The sequence below is a fragment of the Phoenix dactylifera genome, chromosome 8 (assembly GCF_051530095.1).
Source record: "Phoenix dactylifera cultivar Ajwa chromosome 8, Ajwa_hap1_PhDact_Kaust_v1.1, whole genome shotgun sequence".
Classification (NCBI taxonomy): Eukaryota; Viridiplantae; Streptophyta; class Magnoliopsida; order Arecales; family Arecaceae; genus Phoenix; species Phoenix dactylifera.
In genome coordinates, this window is record NC_143197.1 from 26,990,001 (window position 1) to 27,016,406 (window position 26,406).

The window sequence follows — 26,406 nt, forward strand, 5'->3', positions numbered from 1 at the left end:
GGGGCCATAGCACAACTCGGGTCAAGATGTAGGCCGATCAAGATGCAACCCGACCGATAAAATGCTAGCACAGACCTGACCAAATCCTGAACCTGAGTTATGTGGCAATACATTGGCTCCCTTGAATCCAAGACTGAGTGGAGAGCCACCTCAAAACTTTCTACATTACCTTCTCAACATTGACAACGGCTACAATTGGCTGGATGGATCATTATGCACTCTCCTTCTTAGGAAGTGGATGGAAATCAATATGCAGTCTGCTGAGACTCCTCACAATGACTCTCTCAATCCCTTGGGTTGCAGATGTTATATATCCAGTGCATGAAATGAATACAGTGGCACTTCTGCTATAATAGAAAGGACATCTATTTCCTTGCTACAAACTTGGTGCTCATCAAAGAGAATGACTTCCCCATTTCTACATAGGCTACAAACTTAAGAGAGTTGGGGTCACAAATCACTTTTGGTTCAGGTGGCTGGACCTGCTGAGTCTGATCAAATTATCACAGAACTTTATTCATCATTGCAGAGCATCTGATAATAGAAGACATTACTTAGTGTGAGATGGTAACCAAAATAGTTAATGCAACTCCAGCTAACATGCTTGCAGAAGGCACTAAAAGGTGGTGGCAGCTTTCTGGAGCACCTTCCCAATCCCTCAAGCAGGGAATAAAAAGGAACCAGATACAAATGCCCCACCACATGAAAAGAAGTAAGGAATCTGGAAGTATGATGAGGAACAACAAAAGCCTTGCTCGTAGGAATTTTGCTAGCAACTTGTGACACACAGGTGTCGAAGGACAGCGAAAGAAGAATATATGCTCTGGAGATGGTTTAGAGAATATATGTTTAGGATTTGGAAAGCCCTGGTCAAAGAAGCTCAAGTGAACTTTAATATACTCCACTAGGTTCTACTCTATTTGAGTTCCAAATGTTAATCATATGGGGAGGGGATGCTTTTTAAGTTATCGTGCACAGCTGCTTTATTTTTCCCTTCTTTTGGAAGGAATAATCCACTAATCTCTGGGTAGAAATATACCTATGATTGTTTTTTTGGGGAATGTTAGGGAAGAGAATTGCTTTTTTTGGAGTTTCTTTTATGGAGCATAAAAGAATCCAAATTAGATGCCAAGTGGACACAAATCTTCGCAAGATATTACCTATTCCATTATTCTAAATAGGCTACAATTCCTCTTCCTAAGGTCTATAAGCATAACTGACATGCTGATCAGGAATCTGATGACAGGTTCAAAACTAAAGAAACGATATATGGAACCTCATACTGCTTACAATCGTAGAAGCATGTAACCAGATCATATTGAGCAAAGAAGATCGTTCCTTTGTTTATACCAAATCATCAATTTGCTCGAGTCCTGGAGAAGATAAAAAGACATTAGCAATAAAATAGCACATGTATATAGCTCATTCCAAGATACAGACCATCAGCTGAGACATATGACTTCAGAATTCGATCTATATGAAATTAACTTATCCAAATAGTCATCACAATACTGTTAACAGCACCAAGCAATGGGAGCCTATTGCTGGCGGAAATTAATCAGTTAGGGAGGGCAACTAAACCTTTTAGTCATTTGACGGATGGAGGAAAAGGAAATAAAATTTATTTGCAAGCTGAATTGGCTGTAGCTTACATACCTAGGTGACATAAGCAGAAAATATTCACTAGTCTAAGTGGGGCAAATGTGGTAGCACATTTTCTTCTGCAATGTTGAATTGATAGCTTAACACTAGTTGTGATTAACTCTCACCATCTTCTTCGACCCTTCAACCTCAAGCCACTTGGACTTTCAAGCCATGTCTAGCCTAAAGTTGAAGTACGCCAAGCTGCCAAAAATAATATATTCCATATAATTCACAAGGGCAAATTTCATTTTATTGTCACATTAAAAGCAAAATGAAGAAAATCTTAACTGTCCTCGCACCCGAATGGTTATCCTGATCATGGTTATTTTTGTGATGAGACCTCTCTACTTTCCTGATCCAAATCCATTGTTTAGTCACTTTAATATATTCAAATTTGAGAGGTTCCTGTTTAGATAGAGCACAGCATAATTATCAGAATTAAAAAAAAAAACACACAAGTAAAATAACATTTGGTAGAATTTCAACGAGTCGTGAGTATAAATCAAGAAGCTGGAAATGAACATAAAACTGTATTTCATTGAACTCTGTTCCAAGAAAAAAAATGAGGATTTGGAATGGGCAACCTCTACCGAATCCCCTATGATTCTCTCTCCCAACATGGGCATTTGCCAATTGGGCGGGGCTATCAGAGATCCAGAATTGGGCTGCAGAAGAGACGCTACTTGTATTTTGCAGAATTTTGTGCACTACGACATATGAAGAGCAGAATAAGCTGAAATTTGTAAGTCAAGACAATGTGACAAGGACCCTTCCAACAGCAGACTCTTCAGCCATGCTTTCTTGGATAAGCCAGGTGGTGGGCCCTGAAGTTTGAAATTTCAAATTCCCAAATTCCATGAGTGTGAACTGAAGGAACCCACATCGCTAACCTTTTTTTAACCCTCCAGAAAACAGTCATCATCAACCTTTCTTTAGGGTGTATATCACAGTATAGGTTAACATTTGGGGACTAATCAGAAGCTCCACACTGCATGAACAGCAACCAACTAATTGATTCACAATGTGAAAATTCCTACTGAATCCAAAGACAACCACCAGAATCAGGAACTGTTATCCTTACTTCCCAGGCTAGTCCTATAGATTACTAACCAAAGAATAAAAGTCACATGGTGGAGCTGAAAAGGAAATATATACGTTTCGTATGGAAGATAGAGTACATCAACAATTAAAGGAGAAAAAAGTTTCAGATGCCTCTGCTCTTTGCGTCATTGACCTTTAAGGACACGTCTTTCTCTACTGACCTGGATGGTTGGAGGAAATGCTAAACTGGATGAGGGTTGCTGTCTCTATGCGAGGGTAACTGGAGTTCGAAGGAGAAGTCTTACCTACCTGTCAAGATCAAACAGAAAAGAGGAAATATATTCCTGCACGTTCTTTATATGAAAGAGAGGAACCATACCAACTTGTCAATCTTAATCATTCGGGACTGGGGTGTCAACATATGCCATAATGGAAATTTTCAAAGCATTACATCAATGCAAGCTCTTCACACTTTGCTGTAGTCTGTTTTAAAATTCTTACTAGCAAGATAAGCCTCATCTCCTCAATTGTCGTGATGTTAAAATGATGGGATATTATTATGCATAGCCTTGTAATTTGACGTTCCCATTATACATGTAAACCATGTGGTCTCACTTAAACTGGTGTAACAGAGAACTGGTATCTTGTAGTTTTCTATCTATTAATTCTTAATGGCATGTCATTCTACAGGGATCAGAACCGTTCTCATGTAAAGATACTTCATACACTAAAAAAAAATACAAAACATAGCTTGTTTTAGTCTCTCCTTTTATGTAAAACTATGTCCATGAACCAAGGACATAGTTCAGGTTCTGAAGATCAAAATAGGGCCACATAGGCCATTAAACAATGCATAAGTTATTCACCTTAAGATGACTGCAGAGGTAAATTCTCTCAAATTACTTTATTCAAGCTATCTGAGGTACATGTGCACACTAGTCTTGGCATGATGACATCAGCGACATAAAGAGTAATGTTTTCAGCTATCTTTTATCCTGAACATATATTAAATTAATCAAGACTTCTGACATACGAAGAATGGTCATATAAGCTTTCCAGAACCTAGCGTGAGCCAAAATATGGTGTATGAATATAATGCAAGTAATGTTAAAGATTTATGACAAAGTCTAGATAAACTACAAAGCAATAGCAGATATGAAACCGGTGTAATAATGTAGGCATACAGACAAGGAGCATAATTGCTAATATGAATAAGTTATGAAAAATTACCTGTAATCAAAGGTTTTGACCTTGCAATGGACATCAGATTCATACATGAGCCAAATAACTGAAACTGTAGAGATAAATTATTTAGATTTGTAAAAGTGCACGTACCTTCAATCTACATAAATGATAACAAAGTCACATGCATAATCATGTCCATGCACACATGTATAATAATTCAGAAAAAGCAGATTCAAAGATAACAGAGACAGTCAGGTGGTCCAACATGAGCAATTATGAAGTATGAAAGAGACTATCCACTTTTCATTTCTGATATATATATATATATATATATATATATATATATATATATATATTGCTAGGATGGGTAACTCATACCCGACGAGTACGAATACACCCAATAAAATTAGAAAACAGAATAATAGTGCCATATATTTGCACTGAATTCAAGTTCAACAATTGGTGCTCTACTGATGGCTTCACATGAATGGCGATTGAATATGTTCATCTTCTTCCATTCTGCTATTTTGTTAAGTACCAACCTTAATGGAGGAGACAAATGGGATTCTGTACCTTGCTTTCAAACAGTACAAAGAAAGCATCAATTGACAGTATAGATTTGCTTTGCAAATATGATGTTCTGCTTCTCAATGCATCAGTCAACGGAACCTTAAGAACTTATCCTATCATATACAAAATTCCTAAGATTCCAACTCTTATTGCCCTGAACCAGAATATATACCATTGCAATATTTTAAGCTGCACAAGAAAACTCATGGAATGGCAAAGCATCAAGGACCAATCACCAAGCATGACCCTTGAAGTTCGAAGAAACAAGCCTTCTACATGCAGTGCATCCAAAAGATTAGTTGCTTCAAATAGTTCAAGGAACCATGATCTCAAAGATTTTAAGAAACATCAGGTAGGTGGCAGATTATTACATCCGAAATTCCCCTTCTAGGAGAAAAAGGCATTGTTTTTCCTATAGGGATTGATACAAGTGCAAATAAATTGTCATGGATATATTCTATACATATATCACAAGTGAAATATGTAGCATGAAAAGTAGCCAGTGAATAATTTGCATAGAAGAATTGGCCTAAGAACTGACAATAAAAGTTGACAGGGTCCACCAAAAAAACTAAAGCAAAGACAACATATTATATCAGTTGCCCTGAAGATTGGATAGGGTTGAGTGTGTTGTTTGGAAGATTCCAAATGCTTTTCAGCCTTATAAAGAGAGCCTTGAATGCACTTCTCATCATCATGAGAAGACCAAAGCTCATTCCCAAAGAGCAGGAGAGCTTTGGAGGTCGACAGAATTGAAGCAAATCAGTGTCAGGCACTAGCAGCTTCCACATAAATTCTAGCACACAAAGGTTGAGGATAAAAGGAAATAAAGGTAAGAAGCTACAAAAAGATCATGCTTGTATTACATACACTTCTTTAATTATCTTCAACCTGATATCCATTCATCAGAAGGAAATGTATCGTCAACATCAAGGACAGAATGACCTGTTCTCTTCTAAGGCAGCCTTTCCACCAGTCCTACGAGGAGAAAATGCTCCAGGAAGTTCAGGACTGTTTCTCTCAACTGATGCAAAGCCTCGATTGAAATGGACCCCAGAGCTCCACCAACGTTTCATAGAAGCAGTGAATCAACTGGGTGGAGCAGACAGTGAGTATACAGATAAAGAAGAATGCAAAAGGATAACAGCAAAAATTGCTTCTTTGAGTAGAAAATACATTCTTTCAAGTTAGTTAATTCAAATTTTCATTTTTCAGAGGCTACTCCAAAAACAGTTATGAGGCTCATGAGCATTCCAGGACTGACATTATACCACTTAAAAAGCCATCTCCAGGTACCAATATATTTTCTATTTTTCACTTGAAAATTTTGATCTATGAATACTGAAAATAAGTTGGTATTTTGGTTTTCAGAAATACAGGCTTAGCAAAAATTTTCAAGCTCAAGCTAGTACCGGAACTACCAAGAAAGGTAGGAGAGCAGTCCCCCAAAGTTTATCTTGGACATCTTTAACATATGGAATGATGTAAACATAGATTCAACATCTCAGTTATAGGATCTGCGATAGCAGCTGACAGAACATCTGAAGTGAGTGGATCACTAATTGGCAATACAAACATTGCCTCTCATTCAAACAAGTAAGTTGTCATAAAAGTAAACACTAGATTTCTGTTCTTCAAAGAAAGTTACACTGATTGTATGTTTCCGAATCTCAGAACCATGCAAATAAGTGAAGCACTTCAGATGCAAATTGAAGTGCAAAGACAGCTACATGAGCAACTTGAGGTGAGGGCCAGGAACTAAATAGCTAATACTGTTTCAAGCGATGACTGACCAATCAACAAAATCTTGCTTAGGGTGATAAACTCTGCATTGTAAAGCACCTTTATTTTAATAATATGAACAAAAAGAAGATGCAATTATAAGTAGCATTCAACTGCAGGCATGGTTTTAGTGCTAAATGCCTTATGAGTTGTTTTGCAGTATCTACATAATGATAAAATAGCTACTTCATGACAAATCACACTTGCAGATAGAAATCCTACCACCTCAAGAAACATGAGAGGTATACAGACACACAATCAATTTTACTTCAAATTTTCATTTTGTAAATGAAGAGGAAGAGGGTGGTGCCAATCCTCGAACTCTTGCTGATTTTATAACAGGAAGAGCCCCTAGCCACCAAGGCAAGAGGGGTTTTGCTAATTTTCATGATGTAAAAGGACATGAATGAAACAACAAAAACCTTCATTTATTAATTCTGGTTGTTTAACACATAAAATAATGTGGTGCAAAGAATATATGTGATTCCAATTTTTTAATCTACTCAAAGGTTTAAAAGTTGCAAGAAAGCTACCCTGGACTGAAATAGTAAAGTCCTCTTCTTCTTTTTTTTGCTGTCCTTGTTCCACCTGGTTAGTCTCTCATATCATGCCAATAGATAGAAGACAAGCCTTACTCTAAACTAGAGATTATACTGGAATCAACTAGGTGCAAAGGCACTTACAGCTCCGGATAGAGGCCCAGGGAAAATACTTACAATCAGTGCTGGAGAAGGCCCAAGAGACCCTTGACAAGCAGAGTGTGGGTTCCGTAGGGCTGGAAGCTGCCAAAATGCAACTCTCTGACCTAGTTAGTGAAGTGTCAAATGAATGTATGGGTACTGCATTTCCAAGTTTAAGAGAATCTTCCAGTTTACACACCCTGCAAGGACAGACAGCCCAAGTTGCTGACTATCTGGGGAATAGTTGCTTGACTTCATATAAAGAACTCCAGAAGGACCGACAGACACATCATGTCAGAGTTGGATTGAGAACTTATCCTGGCAATTCACAATTATGCACACAACAGATAGGGGAGGATTCCACACTTGCACAGACTTGTTTTGCACGGTGTGGGAATGTGAATGAGAATAGAATGCTACCTTCATCCACAGTAAAAGAATCTGAAATGACAATTTTTCTTGTCGAAGAGTCCAACATATTATCAAAAAGTGTGAAACCTGAAGGTGAAAATGGAGGCAGTATTAGCATTTCTGAGGCAAAACAAAATGAAGGAGATGGAGAAGACACTTGTCTTGAAATGCCAAATGGCAGGAGATCAGCAGTCCAGCAAGAGAGTGGAAATCAGTTGAATGGATTTGCATTGCCATGTCTAACAGTGCAGCTAGATCTAAATGCCCGTAATGACAATAATCCTTCTCTAGGCTGCAAACAGTTTGACTTAAACGGTTTCAGCTGGAGCTGAGGATGTTGTGTAAAGCAATCAACAGACCCGCTTAATGAATAACATGCTCCTTTACTAATATTACAAGTTTAGATTAATAGTTAACCTGTGGAATAGGCTGTATTAGAAGTTGATAGCCAACAATAGTTTTAAGCCTTCAAATGGTTAACAAGATTATAAGCTTCAGCTCATCATTGACTAGGACAGAGACTGTCCTGCAGTATGGCATGCTAGCTAGTGTTTCTGTTGATGGAATCGTACTAAGCAGCAAGATATAATTTTGGTGTATTGTGACATTGGCAAACTGAGTAATGAAATCTAATTAAACATCTCTAGATTTCTTTCTGGAAGGTTGCAGCTGCATAGATTGAAATTGATTACTGAAGTAGTATGAAAAACTCACTAAGACAGGAATGTTATACACACAATGTTACTTTGCAACACTGCAATCAGATTGTCAATAGATATCCCAGCAAGAACTGCATGCCAGCGGTAATCTTTGCAGTTAGTCAGGATTCATACAGGAACTTATCCAAAGGATTTCTCATACTTTTGTTTTGTCAGCAGCACAGAGGCAAAATGATCCTCTGGAGTTGCACTAATGTCATTCTTTCTTCCAGATGAGCTAAATTGTTTTCACAGGATTAACTTACCCACAAATAACATAGCAATAACATATCCTCTAATCAGTATTAGCTAAAAGAACTCTGTTACATTCCCAAGAAGAATTAAAAATTGATTTGATTTCATCAATCAAAAAAGTGAAACTAACTTGAAATAGAATATTGCAACTTTCCCAAACACGAAGCACCTGGAGTTTCAACAAATTGACTTGAAGAAGACCATCCAATTAGAGGAAATGATGTCCCTGGTAATATAGCCATAAGCAGACACTTTCAGTCAGTTCTAACCCAATAAGCGCTATTATACTGTAAAATTATTATGAAAAAGTAATCTTAAGTAGCAAGTTTTTTAAATGAAAAGGGAAAAAGACAGTCTGATCCCTATGATGTCGGTTAAAATATATCAGTTCGATATGCAGCATTTTTCACTTTTTATGTCCTTTCTTGCATGGATATTGTCACGCAATATTATCAACACTTTCATTTCCTGTCCCATGACAAATTTCGTGCAGCTAATTACTTCAGAATCAATAGCTTTCAGTATTACTTGTAATCAATTAATATATCTAAACTCGTGTCTGATTCAATTTTATTTTTCCAGCATCTTCATGTTAAGTAGGCAATTTTGAATTTTAGACCACCGTAAAACTTTCCAAAATGATATAAACCATATATCCTCATTGCAATGCTGATGTTCATAATTTTTTTTTCCTCTTGAAATTTATTGGCTAGTTAACTTTAGTTCGTGTAAATAAACTGTGGTATATCTAGCCAAAGATGATAATGTAGTGGCATAATAAAGATGATAATGTAGTGCCATGATAAAATTGATGAACAAGGTTGATTCAAATATTTAACATGTTTCAGTTTACCTGTACAGATATCTTGCATAACCCTGAAGCATTGGTTATCCATGCCAACCTCTGCTCCACAACAAGTCAACAATACATCAATGAGGACACATCTAAAAAATATATTTCTGCTTCGAGTTTCCAAGCTTCTTGTGGTAGTTCCAGGAATATCCTTTCACCAAGCTATATTCCATATCTACTCTTAAATTTTTAGGTTTTTTTAACCTAAAGGTGCAAAAAGCAGTACCTCTCGAGTGAATAAAAGCTACCATACCATAATTTGTATCAAGAAAAGTTGAAAGGGAATTCCCAATGGGTGTGCACCAACTGATTTGACAGTCAAAATAGTCAAACCAGGCATGTATGAAAGAGGAAAGATGCAACAACAGATAGGGGATACCAATGGAGCTTCTCCAATTTCATTAAGAATCAAATTATCTATCATTAGCCACAAAAGGAAATACAAATTAATAGAATTCCATCTTCTCCTCCACCAAAAAATAAAAATAAAAATAGATAATTACAATATTGCTGTTATACAAAAGAGTATACAGCTTGGAAACTTTACAATAAAAGTAGTGATGAAAATTCCTTGTACAAAAAATAAGGTGAATTTTCAAACACATCTTTAATATGTGATACACAAATAGATACAAATTGTAAACAACATCAATAGTAGAAACATACAAAAGTTACAACTATCCTCTATGATGGTTTTTGTGATGCACAAACAGAAAAACAAGGATGAACATAGAAATACATGTGTAACACATGATGTGTGGTTTTAAGTACCGAACCATATCAGTCCATACACAGCTTTTCATACCGCATAGTGACAGAAGGCACAGATGTTGCATCTTCTTCAACAGCTCACCATGTGAAAATATATGGACATACTGTATCTTACCAACTTGTACGGGTATAGTATCAATACAAGGTTGGATACCAAGACTTACAACATTGACGTGAAGAACAAACAAATACAAATTTAAACAATATTAGCAGTAGAAAGATACAAATGATACAACTATCTTTCTATAACGGATGACAGACAATCTTTTAAAGAACTATTAAAGATCATGCAGTGCATTTTTTTTGATGGTCAATGATCCTTTGTTGGGAAAAAACTAGCTATACAAGGAGAAAAACTTAGAATATATAATTTGTGGATGGTAAGTGCACAAAGTAAGACTTATACCAATCATCGCTAAAGTATGTGACGAGTGTTCAAACCATGGTTTGCCGTACCGGTCCGTACCGGCTGGTACGGGCCGGTACGTACCGGTCCGGCCTGGGACCGGTACCGGATCAGTGTAAAATCCGGTACCGGTAATTTATTGTTGAAGGACCGGTACGGGACCGGTACGGACCGGTACGCCACCGGTTCGGACCGGTACGGACCGGTACGGGACCGGTTTCGTACCGGTCCGGGCCGCCACCGGTACGCCGACCGGTACCGGTACGGCGGACCTTGGTTCAAACAATGTCTAGAATTGTAAACCCAGAGATCCTAACAGGGAAAAAAAAAGAGAAAATAAAGAACATGCTCAAACATCAACAAAAGATGCATGGGAATATTCCAGGCAGAATTCAAACAGATTGATGTTTTGATCCCCAAAACCAGAGTCTAGATTTGATTGTTTTATTAAGAAACCAAAAAAATGGACTGCCAGGTCTTTTTCTTGTTTTTTATCTGGTATATATACTCCTCGTTGTCAGGAGTTGACCCCATAAGATTCATGGTTCCTTAAATGCCTTCGAAGATGGCTTTGTGAACATCCTAAAGAAGTATAATTTTAAACTTAGATGCTAATCTTTTGTTTTATTTTAAACATAATCTGCACTGTGATAGTGAGTTCCATTGCATACAAAAATAAATCAGGGCTTATTTTAGCGTTGGAAAACCAACATAGTAGCATGAAAATATTCCAAATCCCCTTGCTTCTTCACCAGTTAGAAATTTAAATTTATTGAAACCATATAGTGACAAGCCAAAATATGGTCAAACCTTCGTCTCACACTATCAACTTTAGAATTCTTAAGTTAATCACTAAGAACCACAATGACAAATTTTGAAGACCGAAGAAAAATGCCAACAAAACAAAATTCACACTAGGATGAATTCTGATTCCAATATTTACTTAGTATTGCACAAACAGTTCAAGCGATTAGAAGCCTCACTATGGACATGCATTCTATTTATAAAACATATATTTCCATAAATTCATGATGAGAGCTTTTAACTAGCAATAGTAAAGTGAGTTGTCTGTTCATCCCTTCTGCTGGTAAAATCATCTACATCATGAGCCACCTCCAAGTACAATAGCGTAGCAATCAAGTCAATCCACCATATCCTCTAATTTTCCAAGACATACAACCAAGCCAAAGATGTATCCAACGAATGGCATAAGGCTTGCAAAAGTTAAGAGATCACTACACCCAACCGAAAAAAAAAGAACCCAAGTTATGCAAATAAGAGGAAATATAGTTCTCCATAAGCCTAAAAGCTAAAATTAAATGTAATAAATTATGGAAAAAAAGATCCACAACAGAACAGGAGCTCAATCTACCTTGTCATGAAATTATTAACAGCCAATGGCAGCAAAGTAACTCAAAAATGTGATCTAAAACTTTGTAATATTAGAATTAAGGTTGCACTTTCAAGAGCATTAAAAAGGGTTATTCAGAATTCCACATTACATGTGCTGACCCTCTGAGTATACCAAATGCGCTTATTTGATAAAGGAGGAACATGGACTAAGATACTATTTCCTAGTCAGGTATTTCTAGTTTATTCCTATAAAAACATTATAACTATAAACGAAGGAGGTATGCCTGCCTACTTCTTGATCCTGCGAACTCTCTTGGGCCCCCAGACTTCCATTCTTCCTGAAGGGCATCCACAGGGGGCGCGAAAGATGAGAACAGTCCGGCCATTCAGTGGCGCCATCTTCTTGAGCTCAGCTTCAAGTTCCTTGTGGTCTTCCCCTAGTTCCAGGGGGCGAGTCCCAAGCACATCCTTTGGAAACGGCGGTAGGCACTTGACGCACTCCTCTGACTCAAGCTGGATATCGAATTCAACCGCTTTACGGAGACCTTTGCAGTAAGGTTTGCCACATTTCCTAGCCTGCTGACTGATGAACTCCCACGCAGCAATCCCGGCAATGAACATCAAAACAAATCCAGCAGCATAAGCAACAGGGGCTTGGTAGAGAACATCCCCCATGAGGTCTATGGCCAAAGGGAGGATCTCAGCAGCTTCATGGAAGATGAACTTGAGGTAAGGGACAGTCAATACACCAAGCGCGCCAAGAACCAGAAAGAGCATCACGACGTCGATGGCGGCGAAGGGGGAGTGCTCACAGAAGGGATGGGACAAAGGATCCAAGGACTTGCTCCTCCGGTTGCGGGACTGGCTACTGCGGTGCTCCGACGAGGCCTGGAAGTTGGCCATGTTGCGGTGCTGCTCGAACGTTCTGCAGAACTCGATCAAGCTCCGGCAATCAGCCATGGCTAAATCCCAACAGCCAGCTAACAAATTTTCTTCACTTCTGATAAAACCACTAATCCGGAAAACTCAAAAGATCGCAACTTTATAGATCAATACCTGATTTCTAATCGGAAATTGATGGAAGAGGAGAAAAATCCAGACTCTTTGCAGATGAAAGCTAGATGGATTGAGATCGGAAAGATCGGTAAAAAGAAAAAAACTGAGGATTTAGATATCATAAAATCCAAATCCAGATCGGGAATAGAGAAAGCCGCTGTGATCCGAGCTCCGATCGAGCTCCCTCGTGCGCTCTCACACCTGGGACCTTGATTTATGATCGAACTTAGGGATCGGAGCTGTAATCCGATCGAGAGCGCGAAATTTCCGATCGAGCCCAAGATGGATCGAGGACCCCAAAAAAAATCGATCACGGATCGAAAATTATCGATCCCGACGCCTCCGAGACCTTTCCGATCGGTCTCTAATCCGAGAATTGGAAGAGAGGAGCCTTCTTTTGTTTCTTAGTTTTTGTGCTACGAGCGCCGGCGTGCGGAGAAATAGAACAGCGTGGATTTCAGATCAGCGAAATGAAACGAGAGAGAACGAATGGAAATGGAAAGGTAGTATTTATAGTAACCTTGGCCGATGGATGGGGTCGGTCGGATCTTAACGGACGCACGATCCAGTTCTTACAAAATTACGAGATTGCCAAATGCCAATATAAGCCGTTAGGCATTGGGCAATTTTCATTTAGTGATCACTACACGATGGAATTTTATCCACCACTCTTCTTCCTAACATTGAAAGAGGTATCCTTCTGTCAAATTTGAAGAATCTTTGAATTATTTTATAGAAGGGTTTAGTCCAATTGAGCTCGGCATGACCTAGCACATGTCTGGCGTGGATTACGATTGTTAGGTGCGAGTTGAAGGTAGAGTTTCAAGAATAAAGTTTCTCAACCCTAATAGGATATAACTACAATCTAACATGAGTTTTGTAACATGTGTATGTTGTGCAGAGATCATATATAACATTAATTTATATGAGTTAATATAAATTTGCAGACGTAAAATATCTTGATTTCAAAATTATCATTTTTATATGTAGCAAAGTACAAAAGTATAGGAAATATTTAAAACTAATTATTATTTTGTTAAATAACTATTAAAATTAATTAATAGAAAAATCTAAGTATTTTGGGAGTTGAAAAGTTTCAAAATATTTCAAATTCTATATAGTGTTAGAACAGATGATAAAAATTATGAGCATGGACTACTGATCTAGAATTAGGAGTAGCAATGCTTCATCCATTTAATTGTTTAACTTGATTCAACTCATTGTAGATCGGGTTAGATTATTTTTTTAATGAAATGGTCACGTACAATTTTAGATTTTTGACTCATTCAGTAAATAGAGAGGGTTTGGGTTGATAGATGTTTGACCTAACTTGTATTCGATACAACCCATATCGTCTGTTTTGACCCAATTGCCACCAAGAAAGATCTAAAAGTTAGGACTGTTTGTATTGGGATGTGCAAGTTATCTTGATACGTAGGTTATGCAAATTGTTCATTTGGGTACACCAGCTTAGCTCGAATATTTTTGCCTAGCTTATCCTTTTTGGCCTCCATTCTCGAAGAAAACTACTTTGGATGCTCGCCAGCACACTTGAAGTTTGGAAACTCAACATACGGCCATCCATTCCATATTGCACCAATTCCAAGTCGCCGATGACAAAAGAACCTTTTTATATGCATGAAACTTAATATTACTCATTGACTAGTTAATAGTGAAAATGAGTACATAAAGTAATTTTTTCATAGATAAACTAACTGTTATAGTTTTATTATCACGAAATTACATGCCTTGAACTGGTCAAATAAGGAGACTTGGTATTCCTAGAAAATTCTCTCTCCTAGAAGGAGAGGGAATAAAAAAACACAACATCCTTTTCTCTAGGCAGAGTTGAATCATTCATTAACCAACGAGAAGACAATTTCAGATTGATATGGTCAGCAGATAGTTGCAAGGATATGTACATGTAGTCATAATCGTGTTAGGTTGGAAAGACCATGAATCTCTCTACTTTAACTATAGGGAAAAATTAAAAAAAAAGAAAAAGATTGAGACTCTGCACTGTGTCACATCTTTATCGAATAACGTGTATCATTCCACCCTCCAAGTGCTCTTTTTCCCTTCCCATTTAAGTTTTCTTCTTTGGGGTCCTCTTGTGGTGTTTAAAGCATCGGTTTAAGCAGGAAAACTACTAGCATTGGCCCATACATACCCAAAATCAAAAGGCTTCTGAGAGCAATACAAGCCGTGCTTGAATCGGTTAAGGTGTGAAGGGTCAACTCCGTATCCAAAAGGAAATGAAGCTAGTGGATGGACGACTTATGATCCAAAACCATTAGTGCCCTGCAAAGCATGGTCAGGCATCCAAGCACCATGTTAAAGTTTCCCACGGTAGTCAATAGGCCACCAGTTGAAATCTTTACCTTTCAATGCACGCAATTTGGCCAAAGTTTATACGTGTCACATTTTGCGACAAAAGTTATATATATGAATGCCAATAACATCTGAAGAATGCCGACATACGATCAAATGTTACATTTTTATAAAATTTGCATCTGGTCCCTACTTTCAGCATCGTAATGTCAGTCAATTTTGGCAGTTAGAAGTTGACGAAAGCATCCCTTGCCCCACTTCTTGATCTAACCTTTTTTTCTTTTTCTTTTTTTTTGCTAAGACGGATGGATCATACTTGATAAGTACGGATGCACCTAATAAAATCAAAAAACAAAATACATAAAAGTATCAAGAGCAACTCCCCATCTCCGGCCCACAAGATTATGCTAGAGTAACTGACTACATAATTAGTCATCCAGTCCGCAGCCCTAATAGCTTCACGAAAAATATGCTTGGCTTGAAAGGCCCTCCATCCCTCACCATTTTTCGAAAATATATAACTTTCAAAAATATACTTTAATTATAAAGAGGGCCCTTATTATTACATCTTCATCTTTCTCTTCTACTCACATGAGCTAATGATAATTGATATCAAGCCAACCAGTACAAGAATTATACTGTTTGTAAAGCAGGTTACCATAGGTCCCATGATCCCTTCATGCTACACACTCCAACTTGTCTTTTTGCTCCTCTCTCTCCACCTTTTCCTTCTTTTTTTTTTTTCCTTTTCAACTCTATTCATCGCCAAGCTCTGAAATCAAGGCCTGTGACTTCTTGGTAGAGATAAAAGATTCGCCCTTGTCGAGTTTTTCACGCACAAAGATTAGGTGAAGCAATGCAAGTTCAACGCAATGAAGTGATGATAGACCTGAATTCAGCCGTGAAGTGGCGCACTCCGGAGTCCATCAAGCATATAACCATCTGATGCAATCATGATGTGTGCCCATACACAAATGTCAATTTTTGGTATAATTTTTAGCTGAACAGGATCCACCGTGGAGTTGGTGGATCAAACCAACCGAAGCCGCAAGTCTCTTTTCTAGTTTGCGTGTCTTCACAAGTGTTGCTCCACGGTTAGACTGGTCCACCAGCTAAGTAGTGGATCTAATTCAATCAATAATCACTCTAAATTTTGTGGCCACCGAAGTAGCCATATCACCTTTCCTCCACTAAGAACACATGCACAAAATAACTAACATCTATTACGCATCCTAAAATTCATTCATTTATTAGAGCCATGGCTTTTGCTTATGTTTCTATTGTAACAAACAAGCCATAGTCGGGCATTTGCGCAGAGATATGGTGGCCACAAACATCAATATATAGCATCTTACCATCCTTTTTAGATTCATGATTTATTGTGAGGACCCATGCAGGCGTATGTTTAGTCCTATATCGATTATTCGTTGGGTAGATCTTAAATACTTATATAGGACTAAGAAACCCAAAACATACCTTCCGACTAGTCTTTTTAGGTGAGATCCTAAATTAATAGTATCAGAGCGAACTCGGCCCATAGCCTTTGTGGACTAAGGAACACTGCAACACGGACTTATGGAGTATGTGAGGACTCGTGCGGACATGTGTTTAGTCCCCATCGGTTATTTGCCGGATAAATCTTGGATACTTGAATAGGATAAAAAAAAACCAAATAATACCTTTCGACTAGTCATTTTGGGTAAGATCCTAAGTTATTACAAATGGTATCAGAGCGGATCCGATCCATAACCTATGTGAACTAAAAGACATTGCAGCACAGATTCATTAAGGCTGACCATAAGCCGGTCGTGGTGCTTGTGATTAGCTTTATACAAATTTGAACTCTTAGCCTGACGAGAACATCACAGCTTAAATGAAAGGACTATATAAAGACTCATATAGACGTGTATTTAGTCCAACATCGATTATTCACTGGATAAATTTTGGATACTTATATAAAAATAAGAAACCCAAAAAATACCTTCTACATGTAACTCTGAAAAGTTGGTGAATAGTTAAAATTATGATTGAGTAATTCAACTAAGTGCGGGACCCATCAGAATATAACCATTTTATTTGCACCACATTCCTTGCAATTGCGGTCGTTGATGTCGTTGTTATTGGTGTGGTCTAGGTCTGTAGTCAATTGCTTTGATAAGTTCCAGAGCCACTCCTGCCTGTCCCTTACAGTAATGTGCATGATGGTTCGAAGGAAGGAGACTTGCTTGATTTCAGAAGTTAGGACCACCCATATCTCTTGCCAGTCAACCTCATTCATGAAATGTCGAAATAATTAGCACATCATAGCCACTAAAAAATATCATTGCAACCTATTTCAGAGAAAAAGTTGAGGCGGATTGATCGTATGCTACACTTCAGTTATGCCGCTGCCGTCGGTAGTCGTCGGCAGGACCCACATGAAATGTCCTATATACATACATTTCATGTGGCCAAGAATGCAAAGCATGTGTAAGAAGAAGTCTGTCTGCAAGAAATGCCACCTTGCAAGTTTGAAATTTAGAACTTGTTTCTAGCACATACACTAGCGAGAAGAGAGCCCACAACCAGACCCAGCCTCACTAGTGGAATTATATCCCTAGAGATTTTCTATGCATGAGTAGAATTTTCAATAACCTAAAACAAATAAAAAAAAAGACCATCCTAACTTCACAAGTGAAATCTCTAATCCACTTGGTGGCACTGCATCACTTGTGACTAAACCACCGGTCTGCAAGCTGGTTGGCTTCTCTTGATAATGTAGCCTCATATCTAGCCTTTAAGTAGGAAGCCCTAAAGCTAAGCCTGCTTCTGTATTTTTCAGGCCATGTTATATCAATAGGCTGATTTAAAATTTTTAGTAAGTTCAGCCTAGACAGCCCATTATTAACATCCTAAGTTCAAGTGGACAAGTGATTTTTGAAAACTACTCATGCAATAGAATTACAGTCTGAATAGCAAATCAAGCTACATGTATGGATTCCATTAAATGATAGCTATTGAAATACTCGTCATAGAACTCTTGATGAATAATCTTATTGACTAAAGCCTCAAAATCTAGTATCAACTTATGGAAGAGTTACAGTGTCTGCATCTGACAAAGCTGGATCAACCAGTTGACTAGCTATAAACACTAACTGCTTAAGACCATCTAAACAAGGAGAGCAGGTGGGGCAGAACTCCAGAGGTTACATGCACCAGTTGTTCTTCTTAACACTTCTATGTGCTAATTCCACTCATACGATAATGCGATCAACAGAAGTTTGGGACAAAATAAGGTGTATTTCACGATGTTTTCTAGCTGCAACTGTGTAGGCATCATGACTGAGCCTTAAAATGGAAAAAATTAGCGAAAATTAGAAAGTGAGAGAAGTCAATGAAACCACAAGTTGGTTTGGATATCAGGAATTTCAGTTACATTATAAGCTTTTGAACATTTTGTTTCTGTCAGCACATAAAATTCACTGCTTTGACATGAACAGCAGAGAAGGAAGCTGATATAACTTTTTATCGATTTCATGAAACATTTACTAGTAGAAAACAATTTAGCTTTCCCAGTGATCCAATGAAGCATGGTCAAGGATTTGATAATATCTGCACTGCTATTAGGAAATGATTAAGATAATACAGAGACTTACCTTTCAATTCCGCAATCTTTCTAGTCTTCATTGTAAATGTAAGTTTCCTTTGACACCACTGAAATGTTGCATACCTGCATTGTGTGTACGAGAAAAGCATAAGAATCAACCTTATATTATACAACCAGAATGATGTACCTCACCAGAAAGCAACTGGTTGGTCTGAATACTGGCTTAAAACTGTTATATTTACGATAATTATCTCTCCACTTATCTAACCTTAAATCGAAGGTCTCTGTATATGGTTAAAGCAAAAACAATAAAAGGAAACTGGTTGGTCTGAATACTGGCTTGAAACTGTTATATTTCCAATCATTATGTCACCAACTGTCAGACATTAAGTCGCAGGTCTCTGAATATGGTTAAAGGAAAACAATAAAAGGAAAGTGAATGGGGTAAACTTTGATCAACACAAAAATTTGTATTACAAACTTATTATCTTCCATTTTTATTGCCTAAATTGTAATTTGATGTTCTACATAACTGTGAAAATAACCAATGGAAGCATGATGAGCCCGGACAACTTAAAATGCTTAAATACTGACTAGAAAACAAAACATAAACTACATAGCTAATAGATCATATTCTGCTAATATTTTCAAGTCAACCACAATACCAATATTCTTGAATTTCTACAATGTTCTGTCATACCCACCCTTTTGTCCATCCTCTCAACTTAAATCTGATTATCTGAAACACCATCTAATATTCCAACTAGAATGTGCAAATGTACATCTAGATCAGCATATAGCAAGCCGTAAACACAAAACTTCTAAAGCAAAACAACCAACCAAGATAGGTCATACTTGCCAATTCAGCCAGCGAACCACTAATTTGGTGTCTACAGAAATTTTCAGATGACGTCAAAATCCCAGATATAAGAACAAAAATGGATTCTTTGAAGCAACAAAATATACCCCCAAACCCCATCTGTTCCATCATATATTGCAGGCAAACCCTGTTAACATAGTCAGCTTTCTCCCTTTAAATTACATATTAAGTCATAGGATTCCTTATTTAGGCCCTGTTTGGCTGCAGGATAAAAAGTCTGGGATAGCAATCCCTATTCCTGATCATTCCTCCAATATTCCCTTATCCAGGGGATAAATCCAATTTCTGTGTGGTTGCAACATGCACTATTCCATTTAATGATTACATGATAAGTCCAACTGCTGTTTGGTTGCATTGGCTGGAATAAGGGAATCTAAGGCCAATTTTTGCAGTATTAGACAAGCTTGGCCCTTGCTACTTCTTGAATTTGGCTAAGTGCAGAGAAAGCAAGGTACCATGAAACCCAATCCTTGTGACATGGCATATGAACCACCCATAGCCTAGATCAGAAACCACACAACGAAACTGACCATGAGATGACAATGGTTCGGTTGAGGATGGCAGGTTGACTAGTAGATAGTGTGGGTGCTCTTACTCAAAGGATGAGTCATCCTAGCACATCCCTAGAACGGCAACCAGCTTCACATCATCACCTATGGGAGGGAAATCAGGATGGCCGAGGGCTCATAGAGGCTGGGAAAGTAATAATCATTGTAGTTGCTTGCCCACACAGGACAAGCCATGCCTACTCGCTTATCAGCGTATAGCATCATATGATCACCAACCTTAAAAAAAATATCAACAACCATGCATCAATTGAGTGGTGTAGTTGCTTCTCCAAAGGTGGACAAGCCATGCTTGCGCACATCCATCAAACTGAGCCAAGAAAGGGACCAACATGACCACCATGGCATCAAGCCATGGCCTCAAGCCGAGCTAAGGAAGGGACTGAATAACCATGGTAGGTCATCAGGTCATGGTCTAAAACCAACCCAAGGAAGGGACCAACATGAGCATCATGGCAGCAGTGGCTCAAAACAAGCCAATGAAGGAACTATGAGAGGGCAAATAGGCTGCAACCCATGGCTAGGAGCTCAATCCATCAAAGGCGGAGTAGGGAGCACCCATGGCTTCCATCCGAACCAAGAGTCCACCAAGGTGGAGTGTATGTGGAAAATAATGGCAGGCAAAAAGATTCACCACATTCCCAGCCACCAGGGTAGGAGAGGAGGCTACAACATGGATTGGGCCACCTCAACCTAGTCAAGTACTCTGATCTAGTAGATCCAGCAACCTGTGGGGAGAAACATCACTTGCACCAAACCCTTCTCCAAAACAGCTTAAACCAAAGCTCAGTTGAGCTGTGACCATAGCCTGGACACTCATCTGGAGCCTGTCGAGATGGTCGAGACCTGGTTGCGAGGAAGTGAGAGCTCGAAGGCAGGTGGCAATGGAGCTCTCCCCCCCTCTCTCTCATGATAGGATGGTAAACTGGAGTGGTGGTACAAGGTGAAAGGAGTGGCAAAAAACGTAATTAAGTAGAGATAATTTTGGCCCCTCCCCATGAAAATGTCTTACTACATTTGATAAAGCATAACAGATGTCAACCAGAATTGTACTATTCCTGGAAGTGCTTGTCCCATTTGGCGATAAGCCCACATAGTGTCATCCTACAACCAAATGGGGCCTTATTATACAAGCAATATGTATTTGTAACCAATCACAAAGATGGGGTTTCAGCAAGATCTCTACTAAATTTTACTCTACAGCCTGTGGTTGATTTCTCAGATGTGTCGATGTCATCATGGCTTAGATTTAGAGGGTCTCAAGAAGATCTCATTACATGCAGCATATCAATAAGTTACTTAGCTCCTACTTGGTTAAAAGAGCAACTGTGACAAATGAGTCCAGCCAAGTTCAATGAAAGCTGAGATTGGCAAGAGCTTGAGAATTTTAAGAGCATGTTTATGATTGATTTAATGAAATAAAAATCATTCTGTAACCTTTAAAGTGAAAATAAATACTTCTTGAAAAAATTGTGTTGCATAATATCATTTGAGAAGTGTTTATACGAAGTTTTTAAAAGAATATATATTCTGGCATCTTCTTTTGTGAGATTGCTTTTTGTTTTCAAATAGGCCATCCATAAAAATTAGTAATATAATATGTGATTATCAAACACCAACTATACCAAAAAGTACTTTTTATTTAAGAACTTGAATGAATGTGATTTTTGAGAAGGACTTTTAAGAAACCAGAAGCAACACAAAATATGCCCTGGAAGTAGAAGACTCGACCTATGTTGCACAAACTTGGATACCTTTATGTGTCCAAGTGTCAAGTCTTTCTAATGTCTAACAATAGCCTTTTGCAGATCCATACCCGAATTACACACCTCTCCTTCTCTAGGTGTCACATGCAAGTATATCTGGATAAAACAAAGAATCCAAGTGACATAACTTATGACCTTTCTGAAACTGATAATGGCTAGGAATGCATTGGAAGCAGAAGCAATCATGGGGCCAGCAAGTTTGTTGATTAGAGTATCATAATCACATGATCAAGTTGGTTTCAAGTGCTATCAAAGTTAATTCTGCTGTTGATGAAGTCACTATTGTATATGGTGGACATTATCCATGTTACAAGTAGGTTGCTGATGTCACCAGTATCCCTTACAAACAGATACCCATAAACTCCTATTGACAAACTTCAAATATTTGAAGAACTGGATGTAGATGGTCCCCATCTAGTTAACCTGCAATTGTTATGCTTCTTAATCAGCTTCCCATTGATGTTTACAAGCTGATTAGACTGAATTTTCACTAGAATCCATCTTCAACTATTACGTCATTATCTAATCCTGCTACAAAAGGCTTGTAAGTATGACTTCATAACAATCTTTTGGATCTTGTTTATCAAAACATTTGGTCTCCCATCCACTTCTCCAAACATATCTCTGCTTCAAATTCAAGCTTGCATTTCACAAATTCCAGCATTTTGGTTATTGTGTTCACCATGTAATTCGTCATGTCTAGTTTGTATTATTTTCCCAGTTCTTCGGATATCAATTGCTTATACAAAGTTCCTTCAAATATTAAAGGCTTCTATTCCTAAACCTCTTCTTTGTCCTCCAATTGGGTATGAACATAGATGAGTTGATGTTTATGTACTCCTTTTGTTGCATTAGTGGAAAATGAGTGTAATATCCGGGCCCAATACAGACCGGCAATAGCACGGCCGTGTCACAGACCCGGATCCAGGGCGTGACAATGAGTATCCTGGTTCTTAAGCTCAAGAGTTTGTTAATCGAAAGCATTGCAAAGACCTCATAAAAGTCTGTTCAAGACACCATCTGAATAACTAGAAGAATGTTCATCAATTTAGGAATGCACTCTTGACTCTATTCAGAAAAGGCTTTGCCTTTTCTAAAATGATAAAAAGTCAGCATTGAAGCTCTATCCAAGCACTACTAATCTCACACCCCTCCACCCCCAAAAACAAAAAATGTTTGTCCCAACACCAAGGCGCTTATCCTCTCTTCATCAACATTTCTATTTCCAAATCCATTATTCAACATGTGCATAATTACCACATTGAAACCTTTCAAAGTTGCAAGGGGAAAACTCGTAACATTTGATATCCAAACTGCGAACAAAAATCATCAACAATCAAACTGACACAAAATCTTTTTTCTGACATCATTGCTTCTAAGCCATTCAACCATGTGCACAATTCCCTCAGAAGAGCACAAGCAGCAAACCACCCTCCAAATCTAACAATAAACAGACAGAAACACTATAAATTAATCCATGCTGGTCTTCACCCGTTCCTCACACTAAACAAATCACTAGTCACAGCTAGGAGTGATTCCCAGTTCACCTGAACCCACCAAGGTAAACAGATTCAATTAAAAACTCTTATAATAGGGCTGCAGTTGGGTTAGCAAAGACCAACCTGTTTTAAATGGGTTAAGTTTGAGTTTGGCGGCCTCGAGAAAATGGACCACCATGGGTTGAACAAGCCCTTAAAGTCTAGTCCTAGGCCCCTGAGATTAGGAGTGGTAGTGGATCGGGTTGATGTGGGTTCCGGTCAAAAATAGTCATGTTGGAAGAAAAAGTAAGCACACCTGACCCATTTATTTTACATAAACCTGGACCCACCCACCAACGCATTAGGGTGGCAACAGGTCCAGGTCGGAAAGCTCCCAACTGGAACCAATGAGAAGAACTAATCCAACTCTGAAGGAATTAACCCATATGTAAACCTGAAACACAAGTAGTTATACCTATTCCCAAAAATTCTTTAGCAGACATAAAGAACCAGAAGACATACATTAATTCTCAATAGCCATTGTAAACTTATGCTAGCACTGCAAATCACCACATATTTAAGAAAATCACCAGCTTAATCAATTAACTTACCATATATCACCATTGACTCAACCCACCTATCTATATAAATGGGTTCGTTTCGGGTCAACATATTAACGATCTGTATTTAAAAATGGCCAGCACAAGCCCATTCATTTGGGTGTGTTTATGCGGTTTGGGGGCTCCAGGTTGCCACCCCTACTTGAGACAGTGGAAATAGGGTAGTGGATCAAGAACAAGTGAAGGCATGATTTGAGTGATAAGATAGGTTGTGCAAATCATTGTTAATAGAAAATATAAAATATATTGAAGAGAAAATTGGAGGATACAACACACTCAGGATTCATCACGTCTTCTTCTCCACTTGAATCTCTCTCTCTCTGATAGGCACACATTCAAATGCACAATCTTAGATCCTCTCTTCCAGGCCCTATTTTATTTTTTGTTTTTTAAAAGTAATTGATAGACAAGTCTTGCTTGGGTTCACAAGTGGTATTGAGTCTGTATAAAATAATAGGCTGTGTATGGATCTCTTCTTCTCAACCCGACTATAGATGGGTGCATTGGTTATGGGATTTTTGATCCAATCTGAATTCGACCAAATCCAGCCCCTGCAACTCCTAGTTAGAGTATCGAAAACACCCAATAGGGTACAAGCCCAAGCTAACAACCCATCCTAAAAATCACAAGAAATAGTTGTTAATAACCAGTACGATGTAAGCAAATGTTCCTCGAAATACCTCACCTACCATTCTAGCTTAGTTGCTAAATAACCAGAATGTTATGGGGGAGAAATATTAGGACTTTAGGATAGGTAGGGAAGTGTTGACATTGACAGCTTAATCTTGAAGAAACTTGTCTAATAAGGAAATGACTTGCCTCTAACATACAAAGGGGGGTTAAGTGGAAACTGGTAATACCTTAGTAGCATTAAACTCCTACCTAGGTTCCCATGTCTACTTTGGGATCTTTCAGGAAATTTGCTCATGCACCACTTTCCCAAGCACTTCCCATTCTCCTTTCCTTTTACCCTTTTTCTTGAGAGAAAGAGTTCCACTTCCTTGCACCTATCCTGCTCCTGCTCTAGGTAACTAAGAGCAGTTCAAGATCCTTATTCATTTCGATAAGGCATGGATGATCATACCTAGAGTGCTATTAAGCAATCAATTTCATACAGTAGTATTGCATTTCAAAAAAAGAAAAGGTATGATAGAAGCATAAGAAAGAAAATACCTTTCACTTCCATGTGATTCTTAGTCTCTTCACCAAATTGCTTGAACAAACCTGTCATAATTGCACTTTCAGTAATAAGAAAGCGGTATTCTACCCCAGAGATTTTTTGTTTGTTTGTTTTTTTGCAATCATAGAGATTAGAGAACAAAATGGCGCACCTTCTATTTGACCCTCGCTGAATCCATGAGGTACGTCACTAATGCAATATAGTGGCTGTATCTTTCAAAGGTTTTTCTTGCTCAATAATTTTTCTCCATGCACGCCCTTCCAAATGCTATAGTTGACGACTAGTACATATGATTGAAATCAAAGTATAAAAAAATATAAACCCTAGAATTCGAAGCAGTCAGAAGATTCATTTGAACGAAGAGGAATGGATAAGTGAGAACAACCCCTCTTCAATTTCTTCGTCAACACCTTCTTGGCCTTTGCAGCCTTTGCAATTCATAAAAATCAGAAAAAAAAGGTAGTCAAAATTATTGATTAACAAGATCAGAAAAAGAATCTTTTTGTATTATCTTTGAAGTGTCTCTGAAAACGTCTCAGTACACAGTTAAAATAGTGAAATCTAAATAAAAAACGAAAGTTAACTTCAAAACAATCAATACAACGGCAAAAATCAAAAAAAGAGGGGAAAACGGTTAATAAATTTGTAGAAACATCAAATACAAACCAAAAAGATAGAACAGATTGATTAAAAATAAAATTCAGAAAAGGGAGAAAAGAAAAGTTAATCTAAAACGAATATTCAACCATCAACACAACGAAAAAATGAAAAAAAAGGAGAAATCCTCAAAAGATGACGACATTTGCATTAAAATATACAGAAGATAAAGCAGATCGATTAAAATAAAAATTAGAAGAAAAACCAAAAAAATGAATCGGATATCGAACCTACAACGGGAAAAGCAGATTTTCTTTTAAAAAAATAGAAAATGCCCATGAAATTTGTCCCGAAACATCAAAACTAAACCGACAAGATAACAAAGAATCATAAAATAAAATTCTTCCAAGTACGACAAATAACAGCTTATTTAAAACGAATATTAAACCATCCATACATACGACAAAAATCAAAAAAAAAAAAAAAACAAACAACGGTGATGAAATTTGTACAAAGACATCAAAACAAGTAAGCTAGAACGGGTTCATTAAAATAAAAATTACAAAAATCTGGAAAAAAAACATAAATTCCACTTCGAGCGAGTAGAGAACTCGGAGAGGAGAGGAAGGGTATAAGAACTCTGGCGAGGGGATTAGCGAAAAAGTGTTTCCGTGTGAATCTGCAGTACAGGTTAATA

At 37.9% G+C, this 26,406-nt stretch overlaps 3 protein-coding genes across 6 annotated transcripts in view; 1 reads left to right on the top strand and 2 right to left on the bottom strand.

Annotated features, from left to right (window-relative positions):
- LOC103709090 (uncharacterized) overlaps positions 1-26,406 on the bottom strand; it is a 27,019-nt gene extending 613 nt beyond the window's left edge. The window contains exons 1-7 of one of the 2 annotated variants that reach the window (XM_088703341.2): positions 25,264-26,406; positions 25,106-25,156; positions 18,672-18,745; positions 9,120-9,170; positions 8,436-8,492; positions 3,916-3,979; positions 1-1,996 (exon numbers count right to left, since the gene is read on the bottom strand). The exon at positions 1-1,996 is cut by the window's left edge and continues 613 nt beyond it. In XM_088703341.2, the coding sequence (XP_088559467.2) occupies positions 1,900-1,996; positions 3,916-3,979; positions 8,436-8,492; positions 9,120-9,170; positions 18,672-18,702 (300 nt within the window). In that variant the 5' untranslated portion in view covers positions 18,703-18,745; positions 25,106-25,156; positions 25,264-26,406 and the 3' untranslated portion in view covers positions 1-1,899. Of the gene's footprint in view, positions 1,997-3,915; positions 3,980-8,435; positions 8,493-9,119; positions 9,171-16,908; positions 17,306-18,671; positions 18,746-25,105; positions 25,157-25,263 lie in introns of those variants that run through there. The other variant, XR_015968306.2, reaches the window with a different exon arrangement.
- Positions 4,322-7,703, top strand: LOC103709092 (myb-related protein 2-like). 2 transcript variants are annotated; one of them, XM_017843330.5, is made up of 7 exons: positions 4,322-5,272; positions 5,350-5,548; positions 5,656-5,732; positions 5,812-5,869; positions 5,949-6,036; positions 6,115-6,184; positions 6,890-7,703. In XM_017843330.5, exons 2-7 carry the CDS (start codon positions 5,356-5,358, stop codon positions 7,643-7,645), a joined length of 1,242 nt encoding a protein of 413 aa, XP_017698819.4. In that variant the 5' UTR covers positions 4,322-5,272; positions 5,350-5,355; the 3' UTR covers positions 7,646-7,703. The 2 variants fall into 2 exon arrangements, with proteins under 2 accessions (XP_017698819.4, XP_026661214.3); XM_026805413.4 differs by having other exon boundaries at positions 4,322-5,548.
- Positions 9,592-13,273, bottom strand: LOC120103735 (uncharacterized protein At5g19025-like). 2 transcript variants are annotated; one of them, XM_026805414.4, is made up of 2 exons: positions 12,706-13,270; positions 9,592-12,574 (listed from the first exon to the last, which is right to left on the bottom strand). In XM_026805414.4, exons 1-2 carry the CDS (start codon positions 12,825-12,827, stop codon positions 11,938-11,940), a joined length of 759 nt encoding a protein of 252 aa, XP_026661215.3. In that variant the 5' UTR covers positions 12,828-13,270; the 3' UTR covers positions 9,592-11,937. The 2 variants fall into 2 exon arrangements, with proteins under 2 accessions (XP_026661215.3, XP_017698818.3); XM_017843329.5 differs by having other exon boundaries at positions 9,592-13,273.

Excerpts from the sequence above, each read along its gene's own strand:
- LOC103709092 (XM_026805413.4), top strand. The coding sequence starts at position 5,356 with ATGTATCGTCAACATCAAGGACAGAATGACCTGTTCTCTTCTAAGGCA. Across the intron at positions 5,549-5,655 it reads TCAACTGGGTGGAGCAGACA|AGGCTACTCCAAAAACAGTT; the intron begins GTGAGTATACAG and ends TTCATTTTTCAG. Across the intron at positions 5,733-5,811 it reads ACTTAAAAAGCCATCTCCAG|AAATACAGGCTTAGCAAAAA; the intron begins GTACCAATATAT and ends TTTGGTTTTCAG.
- LOC120103735 (XM_026805414.4), bottom strand. The coding sequence starts at position 12,827 with ATGATATCTAAATCCTCAGTTTTTTTCTTTTTACCGATCTTTCCGATC. Across the intron at positions 12,575-12,705 it reads AATTTCCGATTAGAAATCAG|AACGTTCGAGCAGCACCGCA; the intron begins GTATTGATCTAT and ends CGAGTTCTGCAG.